This window comes from Gastrolobium bilobum, unplaced genomic scaffold (genome assembly GCF_033153095.1).
Source record: "Gastrolobium bilobum isolate Gb01-03AN ecotype WA unplaced genomic scaffold, APGP_CSIRO_Gbil_v1 utg7917, whole genome shotgun sequence".
Taxonomy (NCBI): Eukaryota; Viridiplantae; Streptophyta; class Magnoliopsida; order Fabales; family Fabaceae; genus Gastrolobium; species Gastrolobium bilobum.
In genome coordinates this window covers 35,169-53,609 of record NW_026898898.1, presented here as the reverse complement: position 1 = coordinate 53,609, position 18,441 = coordinate 35,169, and the positions used below count along the sequence as shown (strand labels likewise).

At 33.7% G+C, this 18,441-nt stretch overlaps 2 protein-coding genes across 3 annotated transcripts; one reads left to right on the top strand and one right to left on the bottom strand.

Annotated features, from left to right (window-relative positions):
* Positions 1-2,496: 2,496 nt before the first annotated feature.
* Positions 2,497-5,529, top strand: LOC133285137 (LEAF RUST 10 DISEASE-RESISTANCE LOCUS RECEPTOR-LIKE PROTEIN KINASE-like 2.4). Its single transcript, XM_061482312.1, has 3 exons — positions 2,497-3,256; positions 4,077-4,124; positions 4,231-5,529. The coding sequence occupies exons 1-3, from the start codon at positions 2,497-2,499 to the stop codon at positions 5,358-5,360; spliced, it is 1,938 nt and encodes a 645-aa protein (XP_061338296.1). The 3' UTR covers positions 5,361-5,529.
* LOC133285162 (chloroplastic group IIA intron splicing facilitator CRS1, chloroplastic-like) lies at positions 5,326-13,158 on the bottom strand. 2 transcript variants are annotated; one of them, XR_009747977.1, is made up of 9 exons: positions 12,360-13,158; positions 11,364-11,883; positions 9,621-9,751; positions 8,799-9,149; positions 8,558-8,714; positions 6,929-7,221; positions 6,733-6,792; positions 6,398-6,577; positions 5,326-5,447 (listed from the first exon to the last, which is right to left on the bottom strand). XR_009747977.1 is itself a non-coding variant. In XM_061482347.1 (8 exons), the coding sequence occupies exons 1-8, from the start codon at positions 13,131-13,133 to the stop codon at positions 6,527-6,529; spliced, it is 2,337 nt and encodes a 778-aa protein (XP_061338331.1). In that variant the 5' UTR covers positions 13,134-13,158; the 3' UTR covers positions 5,902-6,526. The 2 variants fall into 2 exon arrangements, 1 of the variants encoding a protein (XP_061338331.1); XM_061482347.1 differs by lacking the exon at positions 5,326-5,447 and having other exon boundaries at positions 5,902-6,577.
* Positions 13,159-18,441: the final 5,283 nt, after the last annotated feature.

Genomic DNA, 18,441 nt, shown 5'->3' with positions numbered 1-18,441 from the left:
CTACAAGAGCATGTGTTTTTTTCATTTAATTTGTTTGAGGTTTTTCCACATTAAATCTCTGTTTCATTTATTGCTTTCAGTTTCCTTTATCTATTGTTATTGTTGGAAATAAGATGCAATTGATGTGAAATTCTTACGAGGAATCTCTTTCCGTTCTGGACTTACTAATTATAGAAAAGGCAAAAGACAACCAAAAAAATTCTGGCTGCTCTAAATACATTTGACCAAAGCAAGATGTTTCTTTCGTAACAAATTTTAGAATTTTAAGTCTTTATCATAGTTCAGAATAAAAACACGAGGCAAAAGAAAGAACAATATAATATCATGGAATTATTCTCTTACTCATGACTAATGGCTAATGCACATGTCAAATGTGAATTTATTAGAAAACATTTACATTTACCAATTGTAAAAAATAAAAATAAAATAAAAAGGTCTGTACTAATAATTGTTACAAGTTCATGGAATAGAAGTTTGTACTGCATATATACATGCTAGCATGTGTTACATTGTATTTTGTGGGCGTAGTCATGTCATGACGTGCGTTGTACATTCTATCAATTAGTCAAGTTAGACAAATTGATTAATGAAGAATGTAAGAAAATGAATGGCAATTACAAGGTACTCCTTTTAAGTAGGTTCATTGATTTCCGAAAAAAGATTAAATAGAGATTGGTATGAGACTTTTCTCTTGTCATATATCACTTTCACAGCTTAAGTGTGACATGTTCTTTCTTCACATAAAATTTTTATTTGGGAGTACCGTATTCTTTATTTCTCTTTTAAGAAAAGAGAAATATTCATCCTCATTTAAATCCATACCTTTATCTTTTTTCCATCTAAATCCTAATTTTTTTATCCTTTTTAGAAAGATGTATGGTATTATGGGAGTACCAAAGATTTGTTCCTTCACATACCTGTAAATTATCATAATAAAAAAAAAATTCTCTGTGTGAAATTTTTTTTATTTAACATATTAGGAGAAAAGTTATTGTAATCCCGGGACACTATTATTAGGTGTTCCTTTTTCCTAAATTGAAAAATTTGTATGATATTTTTATCCTTGTCATTTTGCTTATTTTCATCTATGTCCTACTTTTTTTCTACTTTTGGCCAAGGACCCGGTCCACTATATCTTTGATGACATTAGATTCATGGAATTTCATTTAAGATTGAGTAAACACCATTTTTGGTCCCTGACAATATCTACGAAATCCTTTTTAGTCACTGACAATAAAAAAGGACTAAATTGGTCCCTAAAATTATGAAAAAAGGGCCACATTAGTCCTTATGTCAACTCCTCCGTCACTAACGTGGTCCTTTTTTATTGTCAGGGACTAAAAAGAATTTCGTAGATATTACCAGGGACCAAAAAAGATATTTACCCTTTAAGATTTATCACCTTTGTGTAGGTGGGCTTTTACAGGGTTCGTCCACAGTACCCAGTAGATGTTGTGAGAAAACCGTCCACTCGTCCACATGCAGCTTCAGGTACCAGGTTTTGGAGGCCAACCCATATGAACATCCATTGAGAATCCCCTTGGTGGACTACTTGCAAGGCCAGTGGAGGAGAAATTGTTTTTATAAGAAAAATATAATTACCGAGGAAATGATAGGAAAATCAGTTTGATGAAAAAATTTAAAAAAAGATATTTGGTTGACGGAAATATTACCGAAAAAATTTATTTAAATTTGCAAAGTCTATGTTCGGGAGGAACTTCGCACTGTTTTTCCACTTCCCTAATTATCTCAAAATACCACATCTCAAGTAGTATTTTGTAACTGTGAATTTCATTCAAAAATCAACACCAAAATCGTTTCCCAGCCATCCTATTTGCCTAGTGTATTTTTTTTAAAACTTGAACCAAACATGGTATTTTTCAATACCCACCCACACTTCTTCATCAAATCCAAAATAAAACTTGTACCAAACTTAGCCTGAGCTTTTTGTTTGTGGGTCAGACTACAATAATCTTACCCTCTTCTATGCTATATATTTATTCCCATTCTACACATTTCTTTTTTATTCTTTTTTCCTCTTTTTTTTTTCCATAAAAAAAGAAGAAGGGATAGATTAAGAGTGAAAAATTAATGTTTAGGAATTACATTTTTTATTTCATTATGCCACTAACACATTGACCATTTCTAGCTTCTCCAATTTGTCTTGTCAATTAGAATCCAACAAAATTATTGTTGTTGCATAAAATATAAAGCACTAAAACTTTTAAGTGATTTAAAAATATATTCGTGCTAGTTATAAAATTTGTATTAAGATTTAAGAGACTAAGTATGGGTGGTCAACGAAGGTCCACTCTAAATGGAAATTTGCTGTTAGACTCAGGCTTCCTAGAAACATCCCAGTGGAAATTTGCATGCACTGAAAGTGAAACATGAACGCGCATTTTATTCATATTTCAGTCTATATCTTCCTTTTCCTCTCTGTTCCACATTTTTCTTATCATCACTTCTCCTCCTCCACCTTCTTTTCTACTAAGAATGAAACCTCTTCTTCTTCTTCACCAATCTTCCATTTTCATATTGTTGCTCACTTTCATCATATCATTCAATATTCCAACATCTCTTGGTGCGAATGATGATAGCAAGTATACAAACTGCACTAAAACTTTTAACTGCGGAGACACCATCCCTGCAAACCTCAGGTACCCTTTTTGGGGTGGAGAGAGACCACAGTATTGTGGTGAGCCTCACTATGAGCTCACATGCGACAACATTGTCCCCAAGATCACCATCAATTATGTCACATACAGGATTCTTGCTTTGGACTTGGCTTCACAGAATCTCACTCTCGCGAGGGACGTTTTCTGGAATGATACTGACTCACCCTCTACATCTTGTTCAAATGACTACATGAACAACAGCACCTTTGATCCCTCTGTGTTTATTAAATATGATGATGAGGTTGTTGAAGTGTCGCTGTTATACGATTGCAACACTGTTCCACCAAGTTCAGGTGTTGTTCGAACCTGCCTTGATGAAACTCTCTATTATGCTCCCCAGTTTGCCTACTTGGGAGTTTGCAAGATGATTATTGTTCCCGTGTCTGACGCTATAGCTGCTTATGACCCCAGTTCAATTCAGATACTATTAGATGAAGGTTTCAGGTTGCAATGGATCGAGAATAATAATTATGAGTGCGACACATGCTTGAGTTCTCAAGGGGAGTGTGGTAATGATGAAGGAGAATTCAAATGTTTCTGCAAGGATGGACCTCATAAAACTTCCTGTTCAGACTCAGGTACATATAATATATGCAGGCATGGTTGTTGATTTCCTTCTCTGAGTCCTTTTTTTATTGGTAATAAACACTAAACATGGCTTCTTTGTGATTGAAGAAGCCGTATTATATATAATTATAACAAGTTAAAAACAACTGTTTTGCTAACATGGTAAGAGAAGAAGGTGGAATATCTGATCTTTAAATTTGCCATGATAGATAATTTTAACCTTCATCACTGCAAGCCAAGGGAGGGAGAGATGAACACTTCTACGGAACAAAATTGGTGTGTTATATTATTTTAGTGCAGGTCACTTGGCTTGTCAATGGGGTTGATATGACTTAGCCATGCTACTTAACCGTTATTGATTCTTCCCTCCAATTCTGAATTAGCAACTGAAGAAGACCGGGTCTTGCAACAGAACAAAGTTCCTGGTACTATTGTTTGACTTTTGGGACACACTGCCTAGTTCTCCTATTGACCATTTCCTACGTTGTTTTCTCAAAACCACCTTAACAGCTTCTGTTTAACTCGGGGGGGAAGTAAAATATTTTTTTTTTTTTTTTGATAACATTAAGGGGCGAAGCCCCAAACAAAAAGTAAAATATTTTTCCAGTGGGCAACTGATGATGTATTATTAGCTGGTCCACTTTTATTTTGTATATTTTAAGGAGATTTACTGGTTATCACTTTCTCCTGTAACTTAATTTGCAGTAATGTGAAAGTTACAAGTTCACACATTCGGTTAAAGGAAGAAAATGAGGCTTGCTGACTACATTGTTTAACATCTCTTTTCTATCCTTATCTGATTCCATGTTTTCATATTTATTTATTTTTCAGGGAAGGCTTCAGGTAAAAGCAAGTGGAGCAATCTAGCTGTTGGACTAGGTAATGTTCAGCATTGTAAAATTCTTGTTACCTTTTTCGTTTTATTCTAAAGGTCTAAATTATTGTTTTTCACTGTTCTTCACTTCACTTCTTTGCAAACATAAAGGTGCATCTATTGCTGGAGTTGTAACATGTATTGGGTTTATTAGTATAGTGGAAAAGAGGAGAAAATTTCTTGACCACAATGTTGAGGATTTCTTAGAAAGTCATGATTTTTTGGCGCCAAAGCGATACAGTTATTCGGAAGTGAAAAGGATCACAAATTCATTCCGTGATAAATTAGGCCAAGGAGGATATGGTGTTGTGTACAAAGCAAGCTTACCTGATGGCCGTCATGTGGCAGTGAAAGTAATAAGTGAGTCCAAGGGAAATGGAGAAGAGTTCATAAATGAAGTTGCTAGCATTAGCAGAACATCTCATGTGAACATTGTCTCACTTTTGGGTTTTTGTTCTGAGATGAATAAAAGAGCACTAATCTATGAATTGATGCCCAATGGCTCATTGGACAAGTTCATCTACAAAAGTGATTCTCCAAATGCTATTTGTAATTTGGACTGGAACACGTTGCACCAAATTGCAATTGGCATTGCTCGAGGACTAGAATACTTGCATCGAGGATGCAGTGCAAGGATTCTGCATCTTGATATCAAACCCCAAAATATCCTCTTGGATGAAGATTTTTGCCCAAAAATTTCTGATTTTGGACTAGCTAAATTATGCCAAAAGAAGGACAGTATTGTGCCCTTATCAGGCACAAGAGGAACTATAGGGTACATTGCCCCAGAAGTATTTAGCCGACTATATGGAGGAGTTTCTCACAAATCTGATGTATACAGTTATGGCATGTTGGTTATTGAAATGATTGGAGGAAGAAAGAATTATGAGAGTGGAGGGTCACAAGCCAGTGAAATGTACTTTCCAGACTGGATTTATAAGGATCTTGAGCAAGGCAATATTCCTGCAAGTTGTTTGGCCATCTCAGAAGAAGAAAAAGATATGGTAAGGAAGATTACTTTGGTGAGTCTATGGTGCATTCAACCATATCCATCAAATAGGCCATCAATGAGTAAAGTAGTAGAGATGTTAGAAGGACCACTTGACTTAGTGCCATTTCCTCCAAAGCCTGGCTTGATTTCTCCTCAAAGGCCACCCTTACAAATTTCAGATATATCTTCTGGGACAAATTCAATGACTACATCAAAGGATGGGTTCATCGAATCAAATGTTTCCTCCTAAGACAAAAAGGTAAATGTGAATGTGATGTAACTTTCGTTAATGGTTCTTGAGCACCCTTTGCATGTCCTTTTTGTCAAACTTCAAAACCTGTAATATACATGTAGTCAGGTAAATTGCGAGGAACTAATAATGCCTTTGTAGATCTGAGAGTTTTCTTTGGGCCTTCGATTCACTATTTAATGTACAGGATCTTTAATCTTTAAAATCGGCAGGGAGTAATATATTACTCCTTTAAGTTTTCGGTCGCAGCTTTGGGAGTGTGTCTTACAAATCCAACAAATCTAGTAATGTTGTGATGCTTTTTTAAGTGGCTGGACAGAGAAATGGTGCTGTTATTGGAAAGTCTTGTACCACCAACGATGAATGCTTTAGTTCTATAATTAACAATACAGATTCATCTACATTGCCAGTTGTTACATAATAGAATGAATTCCAGAATGATGATAGTAAAAAAGAAAATATTGTTTAGGACCAAAATTTTCATCCAAAGATTTTAATTGATCTTTGCTAAATTACACAAGAAAATATCACATCATCATTGTCAGTTTCAAAAATCAAAAATCAAAAGTAGATCCACGGTGAACATAAAAGTTTTCAAAAATCTTTTTCCTGTAAAAGGAGAAAGAGGAGGGAAGATCAAGTGTACAGCTTGATAGAGTTACTACTGTACCGGCATATGGTGTGAAAGGACATCAAACAAGGCACCGGCAAATTCTAGACAAAAGCCATGATTAATGAAGCAGGTCAAGGTTCCTCACCCTTGTTTTGATGTTTTAAATAGGATTGATAGGAGATCAAACGGCATAAAACTTTTCCTTCTTGAGGACCTATGGTCAGCGTATCTTTTGATCCAGAAAGTGAAGAATAGGAACTACAAGTATTAATTTCCCTCACCTCCTTTAATAATAAGCTCATGAAAAAAGTCATAGTCAATGGTTGACATGTGATTAATTTTCTGGTATAGGAAGTAAATAATCATTTGGACAACTGAGCTCACACAAGAAATTTTATACAATAAATATATGTGAAAATCTTACCCGAAAAATATGTATATTTTGCTTGCCGATGCCTGTTGAATTTCTCATATGTCATATCTTGTCTACGGGTCAATGAGCAGACAACATAAAAGCAGTTGCAGCATGATACATGTCTTAGACATGCATGCATTAATTTTCAAATTCTCTCAGCTCAACTTCCTTTCTCTGCTGCAAGCTTGCCTAAAATTGCAAAAAGAATCCCAGTTATACAGTTCAACAAATAAAGTTATCATATAGAAGTCTAAGTTTTCTGGTCAAATGAAAAGACAGATTTGTCAATTGTTAATATTGTTATGCACGAATGCCAACTTCAACCACACATTATTGGGATTTACCAGTTTCAGCTTCAAATCAGATATTGTCTGCTGTCTCTGATGAGCAAAAAACTTCAGTGACTGAAACAACAGTAAGCAAATCAGTTCTGAATAGGAAATGAAATGTAATCAACGAAAAATACATATAAAGGAAAAGGATATGTATTTCCCAAGAAAAATAGGAGAACTATGGATGCAAAAGAAAGCACACACTTACTCCAATTCTTTGCATTTCAAGAGATCTACGCAATGCTTTTCTTTTGGTCAGGAGATTTTTTGATATTTTGTTTGAAGGTCGCCTATAGTTTTTTCCACGGTAAATAATAATAGCATGGCCCTCTTTTAGTTTATCAACCGAAACTATAACTCCACCACTCTCTGCCTCCAGAAATTTTGCAGTGTGGATGACCTGACTGAATCGTCTCTGCATCGTAATGACCTTCACTACTTCTCTGTGTTTCCAATGTTGATGTAAGCCTTCCAATACACCATCAAAGACTCCACGCCTGCCTGCATTGATAAGGGAGGAAAAAGTTTAAAGAAGCTTTTCCAGCTAAGAGTCATAAGTGAGTACTTATATATAATAGCAGCATTTGGGAAATATTAGTAATATGGAGAAATCCTTCTTGTTGCCCTTAAGCCCACTAAAATCAGTGTACTAATATGTACATCCACTCTTATGTTTCTAAAGTAAACTACATTCTCTCTCCCTTCAATCAAACAAAAGAGAATTAAAAGCAACTATTCTGTTGGAGAGGGTCCTACTAGCAACGTGGGATTTATTTGTGGAGATAATAAATTCACTCAGCTAAAATACTACTTTGGTTCCTATACCTAAGTTTCATCTGTCTTAACCTTTTTGCTTTTCGAATTCAATACATAAATTGTCCTTAATTAGAAGGCTCTTTACATCAGGGTTATGATTTATTTATTTATTTATCATAAAGCATGTATTATACAAAAATTGCAAAGTTGATTCATTCCAAAAAAGATACATCCGGAGTATTAATTATTGATCTATTACTTTATTATTTTGGTAACTTTGCTTATGTCACATGTACATTAAGCAATATTCAATTTATAATAACATTGACATTTATATAAAAATCAGTAAAATGTATATGAAATATAATTTATTTTGGTATGATCAATTGCTCATGGGCCGAGGCTTGTGATTATTTAAAGCCTTCCCCAAAGCGGTTACTCCAGGATTTGAACCCTTGACATTGTAGGTAAGGTTCACCTGAGGTTGCAATCCACTTCTATTGCGACCAACTACCAACACTATTGGTTATCCGATTCTGAAATATAATTTATTATCCAAGTGATTGTTTATAGTTAACATAGACAAAGAAACTACCTAAAAAAAACTTTGTCAATGTACAGGCTATTTAACTAAACGAAACTCTCTTATAGCCATGATATTCAATCACTCAGCAACAAAGCATTTGATTACAGTAAAGAACCAATTCAATCCAAAAGCTTAAGCTGTTGGATGAGGTTTCATTAATGGTTTTATATATCTCAACACGCCCCCTCACACGAGAGCCCACTGGGCTTGAAGAGTGGACAATGCACAGGCCCACCTACCTGTGCGAAGAAAGAAATTCCACTAGCAAGAAAGTGGGGGGCGATGAGAATTGAACCTGGGACATGAGGCTCTGATACCATGTAAAGAACCAATTCAACCCAAAAGCTTAAGCTGTTGGGTGAGGTTTCATTAATGGTTTTATAATCTCAACAATTACAGCTAAAACAAACAACAACAACAAATAAAAAACAAATCATACAGAGACACAGATAGAGAGTCCATAAAGCCAACTAAATTGAAGTGGAATTTCTTTACCAAGCACTAAGCAACTTCTCATCTTCAATCCTATCTTTCGGAAACATTCTCTCTCCTCATCTGTCATTATTTCCAGGTCTGTCTCATGCTCAGCAGGTGTCCATGCAGCATTTAATTTTGATAATTTCCCTGCTGATATCTCTATTTTCTTGTTAAGCTGCAGAATCCATAACAATTAATTCAAGAGAGTATTGGCATGTAACAAATGCAAAAGGGGAAAAGTCAATAAATCAAATCTCACAATGAAAGCTTTGCGCTGTTCCTCTTTCAATTCCCTCTCCAGTCTATATATTTCAGCCTCCAGTTGAATGTTTGAATCTACATTGACTTCTTTTATTTCCTCAAGCTTTGTTTGGATTTTCCTAAATTCTGTTAAAGTTCCACTAGTACTAGTGTCTTCCGGTGAATCATCAACAGAAGGAAAGGCTTCAATTGTTCTCGTCCGTGCAACTTCTTCATGAAGTTGGCAACTTCTATGCTCCAATTCTCTCTTTTCTACCAAAGCAGCAACTCTTCTTGGAAGGAAATCATTTCCCCTATAGAGTACTATGTAAAACTTGTTGCGCAACAACAGAACTCCTCCAGTGAGACACTACATTTTAGGAATCAAAGTCATTTACACCTGTTTCTACATACATAAACCAAAACCAGTGCAAGAACTAACATACAAGCTATAAAAGGGTGGACCAGTTTCCGATGACTATTAAACATAAAGCAAACATATACAAGTCAATACGGAAAAATATTGTTGGTGCAACAACTGATTTTAGCTTCCTGTAGGCATTCATCTTGAAATCTTTCCCGATCACTCAAAATTGAACCCCTACTACTATTATCATTTATACACCCATTCTTGTATCAGGCTACTTTTCAAGTGAGAAAAACCAAAGTGATAAGTTCTTACCAAAAAAGTGAGTCAGGACAATCATTTAATAAAATCCGATTCAATGATACATGCAGAGAGAACCTCACATACATAATATCATCAACTAAATCTACACCTAAGGTTTAGGGGGTCTTGCATCTCATACACATTGAATAGCAAATTTTCTATCAAACTTGCCTTCAGTTCATTGGCCATCATTTCATTGTTAGTATTTGGAACTCCATACTTGATAGCAATTTTTGCTATAAGACTCTTCTCCCACAACTTTAAGATAGCAGCAGCTAAGCCCTTAAGTCCTTTGTTCCTTCCTTCATAATAAAGAGACAAAATGAATTAATTAGCCTTATACATACAAGGATAAGCACAAAATTAGATCGGCTCAGCATTTTTTTCTGAAGCTATTATTAATATACAACCAATTGCGATTATCATATTTAAAGTTATTGATTGCATTCATCATTTTTCAAGAAATTACTACTAGATACAGATACTGCTTGGCCATGCATAAGTAGTAGACCAATATTGCTTCAAGAGCTCAGCTTATTCAGGTGTGCTTCTAAAGTGGTATCAATGAGGTCATGTGATAAATAAGTAACAACTAAAACAAATTGAGGCAACTGTACTGACTATTGAGAACTGAATATGAAGTTGTTTCCAATATATTTGATGAACATACTCTATCTTTGTATTCAGTCTCTAGGTATAAAATAATTCATAAAAATAAAACATGGCTCCTCATGCTTATAAAGAAATGTTGATTGATGTCTTATGCACAACAACAAAAAATGTTGACCATAAACTACTTATAAGCTACCTGTGTACAAAACTAAGCTTATCCCTATTATATGATAATTCCTCCACCATATTTGAGGAAAGAAGGATGATGGAATTCAATACCTGATGAGACAAAAAGTGTTGTTCAATTATGGATTACATGTGCCTAAATTCATTTTAAATTACTCAAAGCAAATATATACATGTTATTATTTGCATTTAACAAGAACATAACAGGTTACATACTACATCATGAATAACTAAAAGATATGCACATATAGTCATATACCCCAGACACAGAGACATGCAAACCTTACAAATACAAGGTTAGGAATCCAGAATGGATTCTGATTTTTTAGAGATGGAGGAGAGAAAAATAAAGAAAAGAAAAGAGAAAGAATACTCATGCAGTGTTTATTGAATTACAAACATTGACCTAAGGAGAGAATTCTCCTTCTAAGGGTTTCTCCTTTCCACAACAGAGCTAGTGCTCAGTTCCCGAAGGATGACAAATCAAAATGCCCATCCTCTACCCTCTCCTCCTATTTAAGCAAATTCCCTACCTCTACAACTTTAACCACCTAAATATTCTAATTAACTACTCATTGACCCTGTCATATGAACATTTATAGTGTGTGCTGCTGTGCATCTGGTACAAGAGAGGGCTCGATTGCCAATAGCCTGTGTCACAATGGTTCCCTTCGATGACAATGACATTCTATGGTATAAACAGTAAGTGGATATTATCTCATACAGTTCCTAATTTACAAAGTCAAACAAAACCTAAGTTGCCCCATTATAACCAGGCTTTCTTCTTTAAAGGAAGATCCTCATTAACAAAAAATGAAGAAGGTTATATTCTTGATATTATTTATTGCTACCATAAATTTATTGTAAAGAGATATGAACAGCTGAAGAGGTCTCTAGAAAATAATAATAATAATATTAAAGTAATGGCCAGAAAGCCCAGAAAACAAAACCAAAGCAGATAAAAGAGAAAACATATTTCTTTTTTTTTAGCCGATTTATCCTGGTAAATATTTTGTATAAAATGCACCATTTCATTGACATCAAGAGAAAACCAAGAATAAATATGCATTCTTATCCTGAAAAGAAATTGAAGGATTACATCAAGCAGAAGGGTACCAAGGACAAAATGAGTTGGTAAAGGTTTAGCAAGCCTCCTCAAGTACGTTAGCCATTTATCAGTTAGTTTTGCACTAGCATGAGGTGGACAAAGCCTAAATGGAGGCTTAAATCCAGGAACCACTTCTGGAAGTAAGTCAGCATCTACTGGAAGTGGCTTGTGCATCCACCAATCAATGAACCGAGGTCCTAAGCCATGCAATAATCTATCAGTTTCCCTCTCATACAATGATCCGCTGACTGGTTGGCTACTCATATCTTGGATGCCAATTGATATAGAATCCTTATGATCCGCATTCCAGCTCAGCATCTCACTTGTACTGCGGTTGAATTTAACCCAGTAACCATCTCCTTTGGTAGCTGACTCCACCCAATTCATTTCATAAGGATTTTTTCTTTGACTATGAATATAGCCAGTATAAATATTTGGAGAACCTTTAGAGGTCAACTGATGATTGCATCCTCGGTAAACCACAAGAGCATCCTTCTTACTCCAGACAACCAAGCCTCCAGTCTTTGTCTATTCACACAGGAAATGAACACCAATGTAGCCATCAGATAACAAGGAAGGATAATATAATGAAACATATATAACATGTAACAGTAACAATTATCAACAAGTCAAAGCGCTTTGATTAATATAAAAAGATTCATACAAGTAATACACATATAGCATTATATCTGCTTTATATAGCAGTAACAAGACACTCTAAAATATTAGATATCAGGAATTAGTCAAACAGGCTCATATCAATTTTCAATATTCAACAACATCCATAAACATACTAGCAAATTTAGTGTGCTTTGAATCCTTAGTTTCTAAAAGTTGGAAATTCTATTAAACAATAACAAATGTTTAACTAGCCAAAAAAATACTAGAATATATGTTTAACATGGAAGAAAAACAAAATTCTACTCAAGAAGCAACAGTTAAAATGAAATCTATACTCCCTTCACGAGAATACTAAAAAGGACAACAATAGGGACAAGTCTAACCTCAACAATTTCTCGAGCTCTATCCATATTCAGGCATAAAGGGATATCAAATTTAACCATGGCAAGTTCATTTCTCCTCCAAGTCCGTTTAATTTCATCCACAACAGCTTGTGTAACACCAGCTTTCTTAACCTTGACCCAAATTCTCATTGTTGCAGCCTCATCCCTCAACCTTGTCAGCAGCTCCTTATCAAGAGTCAAATCCGCAGCTGTTAAAGCCTTTTCCTTTTTCATTCTCAGAGGAACAACACTCTCATCCTTCTCCCACGGCATTCTCTCCCTACTTCTAACCTCCTCATTTTCCTTCAAACTTTCCAAACATACCCCAAAGTTTTCAACTTTAGCAGAACCCATTTGAGTCTCAGCTGAATTCTGGGTCCTGTGAAGATTTTCAACTCTTTGAACAATTTTCTTCATGACCTTCTTCCCTCTGACCACTTTAGCAGTCAAAGCTTTATCGTTATCAGTAGGTTCGTGTTCGTGTTTTTCTAGCTTATCAAGGCCCTTGTTGAATCTCTTGGGGTTGGAGAAGTGAAGAAGGTCATGGGGTTGGAGAAGAAGAGGACCCGTCATCCATGGAGGTGTGGGGGCTTTGATGGCAACATTGCCATCAGAATGAACCTTGGGAATTGAAAGCGAATTGGGTTGGTGATCATTATTGTTGTTGTTGTTGTTGTGGTTTGGGAGCAATGAAGAGGAAATGCGAATGTGAGAAAATGAAAATGGTGAAGAGTTAGGGGATAGAGGAGAAGGAAGGGACAGGAACAGCATCATTGCTCACAGTCACAGTAGCAGATGAAGGAACTCAGCATTATTATTCGCAATATACATATTCTTATTTATTTATTTTTTATATTTTCTCCAACGCTTTCCTTTTTTTTTTTAGATAATATTTAATTGAGTAAATATCTTTTTAGATCCCTAATAAAAAATACGGTCCTCACTTTAGTCTCTTATAAAAAAAATTAGTCAGTTGGTCCCTAACAAATTCAAAGTGGACCCATTTTAGTCCTTTTGAGGGACTAATATGGGTCTTTTTTAAAATTGTAAGGGATCGTGATTTCAACTAAATGAGTCTATTTGAATTTGTTTGGGACCAACTGACTAATTTTTTTTTGTAAGGGACTAAAGTGGGGACTGTATTTTTTGTTAGGGACCAAAAAAGATATTTACTCTATTTAATTATTGAATGAATTTTATGTTATTGGAGATAAAATTATCTCCTATGTATATATAATAATAACACGTGGGATTATGTGAAAAAAAAGAAGAAAAAAAATATAAATCTCATAAGAGATAATTTTATTTTTTATAATACGATAAATATCAAATCCTGAGTAAGTATAGGAGGATCAATGTTTTTGATGTATATGATATAATTGTATGTCTTATGTAAACACATAAAAAAATGTATATCAAGAACCATGTGAAGAAAAAAAAAAAGGCGCCTAATATATTTTTACATTTGTAAGAAATAAATTTTGTAACATGAGAAAACTATATATATATATATATATATATATATATAAAATTGAGTGTGACCAATTAAAATCATTCTTCAGAAAATTGTGTAGGGTAAGATATAATAACGCCAGGTTGGGTTGGGTTTTATGAAAATAAATCAAAGAAATTAGTTCAATGAGTTACGGTTTATAGAAAATATAAACCCGATGTATTTTTTCAAGTCAAAGTTTGAATAATATTTTGAGTTGCTTTAATTTGGTTTAATTTCATATTATTTTTTAGATTTAATAGTAAATTATAAGACTAATTGATTTATGGAAAAAAGTTTATCATTTTAAAGGATATAACTTTGTGTCATTTTAGATCTTAGCCGTTGAATATTTTTTTCCTTGATTTATATAATATCATTATATGTTTATATTGGTACAGCTTATTTTTAATACATATTGTGAAATCTTTTTTTTCATTTATAAAAAATTATGACTTATCAATATTAATATGCCCAATTCTAGTTCGGTCATTTGCTAGGTCGTAAGGTTGAGTTAAGATTTAAAATAATACCCGAACAAAATATTAAATTGGATTTGAGACAAATTAAACCTAGCTCGAACAAACTTAAATATTTATTTTTAAAAATATCAAATTTTCCGGTTCAATAATATTAAAAATTACCACTGTATAAATATCATATATATCTTATTTGGAATGAGTTGTTATACTTTTTTTACACTGTTATATAAGAATTTTAAGAGTAAAGAAAAATAATATAGATTAGTTGATGTTCTAATATAACAGTGACACAAAATAATAGGTAAGATAGATAATATAACTTATTCTATCTTACAATATCAAAATTTTATTAGGTTTATTAAGAGTTTTCATAAAATATTTACGGGCTTTCTTACTAGTTTAGTTTTTTGAAAATTTTGATTCAGTAATACAAAAAAAAAATAAAAAAAATTGATTCAAGGCACATTATAAAAGCTTTTTCAACTAATTGATCAACTGGTTAAAATAGTTTTAAATGGTTTTCTGTCTTAGTTTAATAAGCTTAAACTTTTAAAAATATTAGTTCATGATATTTATGCAATTATAATCAAAAACCAATAATTCCAAGAAATTTAATTTAATTTTTGTCGTTTAATAGCATGAAAACTTTAGAACATATTTTTTAGAATATATTTTTCTCAAGTGTCAAATGAGGAAATATATTTATAAAGACATGTCTACCAATATATTTCCTCCTTTGCAACTGGAAAAAAAGTATATCCTTCACTCTTCCAAAAATAGTTAGTTTAGTAAAAGGCCCAAGAGTAGTTAGTTTACTCTGTGCTCACCAAACAGCTCCTCTTATCTTATGCAGTAGAAGCACTTCCTTTTTATATTGTAACTACTTTACTTTAACTTAATACACTACTCTATGTGGGCTTTGCTCTGAAACATTGAACACAGACGCTCTTTATGTCCCCCCATCTGTGATGCCTCCAATTACAAACAACTAGTTTTAGAAGATGATTATTAAACACGATACAAGCAAAAGCAATAACTGAACACATTTATTGCAACCACCAAGTTAATCAATTACATTGCAATTGATACTATATAATATATATATATATATATATATATATGGTTGAGTTGCCAAAGACAAGGTTAGTTCTCCTTTAACTCCCATTTCTTTCACTGCCACAACACTCTTCCTGTAAAGGCTGCAGGATCAATTCGATGGAAGTAAGTTGATGAGCACAATCAAATATGGTATGGAGTTTTAACCACGTCCTCTGATGGAGGCTAACATGGTGAACTTGTGTATATGATGTTTAATTCATACTTATGTTTTGAGTTGGTGAAATCCTCTATGATCCATTATTTGACTTTGGAAATCTATTTCTTAGAACTTCGTTTGGAGTAGGTGCCGTTAACAAAGGAAATAGAAAAAGAAATAGTAATAATAATAATAATAAGGGAGATGATTTTCTCCCGTAGTAGTTGGGGGAGAAGTCATCTCCTGTTATCTCATGATGAATTTTTTTTTTTTAAGTTTTTTTTTGTTTTCACGAAAATGGTGGGATCCACCATAACAATATTTCTAAGACAAGAGAGAAAAAATTAGCTGTAACATAAGAAACGATTTCGCCTAATAATAATAGGACTCGTGCAGTTAGAGATAGGGTGGAGTCTTGACTGGAGTTAAAATTTGAAAATTAATCACATTTTAAACGTGACTAAATAATCACGACCAAGTTTTTAGATAAAATTTAATATTAGACTCCACCTAAAATTTTGTTGGCTCTAACTCCATGAATGGGCTAGCTCAGCCATCGATAGAAATAGTGAGTTGCAAACATTTTGCACAATATGCAGCTGCTTCAATTGCAGTAAAAGTAAAGAGCTATTGTAAGCGTAAAAGATATTATACATAGACATACACACACTCCTACTCCTAGTCTTCTTTCAGATTGCCTTTAGAAGCACCATCATTTTTAAGTCTTATCCACCCACAAGGTTTGGGATATATTCACATGATCTAGCTCCTCAAAACGCCCGTACAATGTGTCTACCAAAATCTAAAACCACTTGGCAAGGAAAGAAGAATTCTTGTGTCCTCTTGGAGCCGTTATTCATGTCACTATTTCCTCAATGTAATTTTCTTTCACTTTTTGCATTATAGTTCCTTATTGAGATTTAAATTCACCATGTTTATCTATATTTTCACTTTGCTTTTAAAATAAATTAAAACATATATACCAATTTCTTTTCTCGAAACAATATAGGTTAGTGCATGAATCATGCATCAAAAGCAATGTTGAGCCAAAAGTTGAAAGTTGCCAAAAACTTTCTTCAGCAAGGAAAACAATTTATATTAATTATATATATAATCTTCTAAATCTCTAGTTTCATAATCTGATGTTAGAGTATGTCCACTCTTTGAGATCAAAAACATTGGAAAAAGGATAAAGCTTTTATTGCCATGGACACCCAATTAAGGATGATGCTACATCAATTTACTTCGCCTGTTACTTAAGATCTATATATAAATAGCGAATTTTAAGATCTGTATTTAAGGCATCTTCTAGAGCCAATTGGTATGTTACTCTTTCTGATTGAACAAAGTCCAAGTTGATTGTTTTCCCACCACTGACATTTTTCTAAGTCCTGTTATAATGGGCTTTGGGGTAATTCGCATCAAGTCGTTGTAAATTTCTGGTGTTTTTTTGTAAAACTAGTCCAAGAGGAGAAACTCAAACATTTCAAAAGTCCCTCTCCTAAATTTTATTTTCAACGGTGCGATGTTCTCAGTTGTCATATTTTCGGTGTACCCACATTGGAACCAGCAAGTGTCTTGGCACTGGCTGATTTCTAAAATCAAAAGCCTTTTTTGATTTTCGGTGACCGTAAATGATTTGCTTCCTTCATAGCTGCTGATTTTGACACTAACTTTTTTCATAATTAGTTGATTTTTGGCACTAACTTTCCAATTTTTTTCTCCGCCACTGCATGTTTTGGCACTGCATAACATATAGTTTCTATATTTAGCTAGCAAGTACTGCATAACATATAGTAATTTCTATTCTGTAGTATATTAATTTCTTTAATTTCTGTTTACTTGAAGCAATGCAATGCCAGTGCACAACATGACAGAAATTGGCAACACTAATTATAATGACGGAGCAGTAAAAAACGACCATTACGCATGGATATGATTCAAATAAGGCCTAATTGACATCACTGAACACGTAACAATCACTATACTCGCTAAGGTTCTTAATTTAGTTGTTTAAATTTGAAAATTTGCTAATCAGTAGGTACCTTATTATGACTGACATGGTCGAAAGTTTAAGCAAAAAATAGTTGAAGCATATATATGTCCTAGTTGCCCTTAGAAAGGTCCATGTTTGTGGTATATATTTTTATAAGTGAATTAATATTGTTACAATTGTTGGAATTTGTATACACATTCTATGGGTTATGAATAAGAAGTGGGTCAAGGAAGAAAAGAAAAGAGAAAAGTTGTAAGAATGTATGGGTTATAAGAAGAAGTGTCATATTGGACAACTAATAAAAGGTGAGAGTATATAAGCTCCCACACTCCTAAATTGCCCCTCGGACACTATGATTTTGTAGAGCTGAGAGGAGTTAGGTGGCCTTTGATCCACCACACGTGCATTGCCAGTGGCTCGATTCCTCATGACCGGTCTTTTATCCATTCTCTATTTTTGACATATTGTTAGTGATAATAATTATCCCTCCCATTGTCTTCTAAACAACAACAATTTCCAAAAGATATGTTCATAACATGGTTAAATTGAATGGGAGGCTGAAAAGCATAGAGTATCATGTTTGTCATGTTGCTTATGACTTGTCATGCACATTGGATAATTATTATTTTGTACGTTCTATCTATCTCTATATTTTGCCCCCTCATTGGATAATTATTCTTACTATATTTTATGTAGTTTTTAAATCTGGTACCTGTCTATTTTGATAGTCTGCATGCGTCTGATTCTAGCAAAAGAAAAAAAAAAGAATAAAAGGAAGAAAATTTAATTCAAATATTAGTACAAAATAAAAAGGGAATCAACTTGAAATATTAGAGATAATAAAATAAAACAAAAAA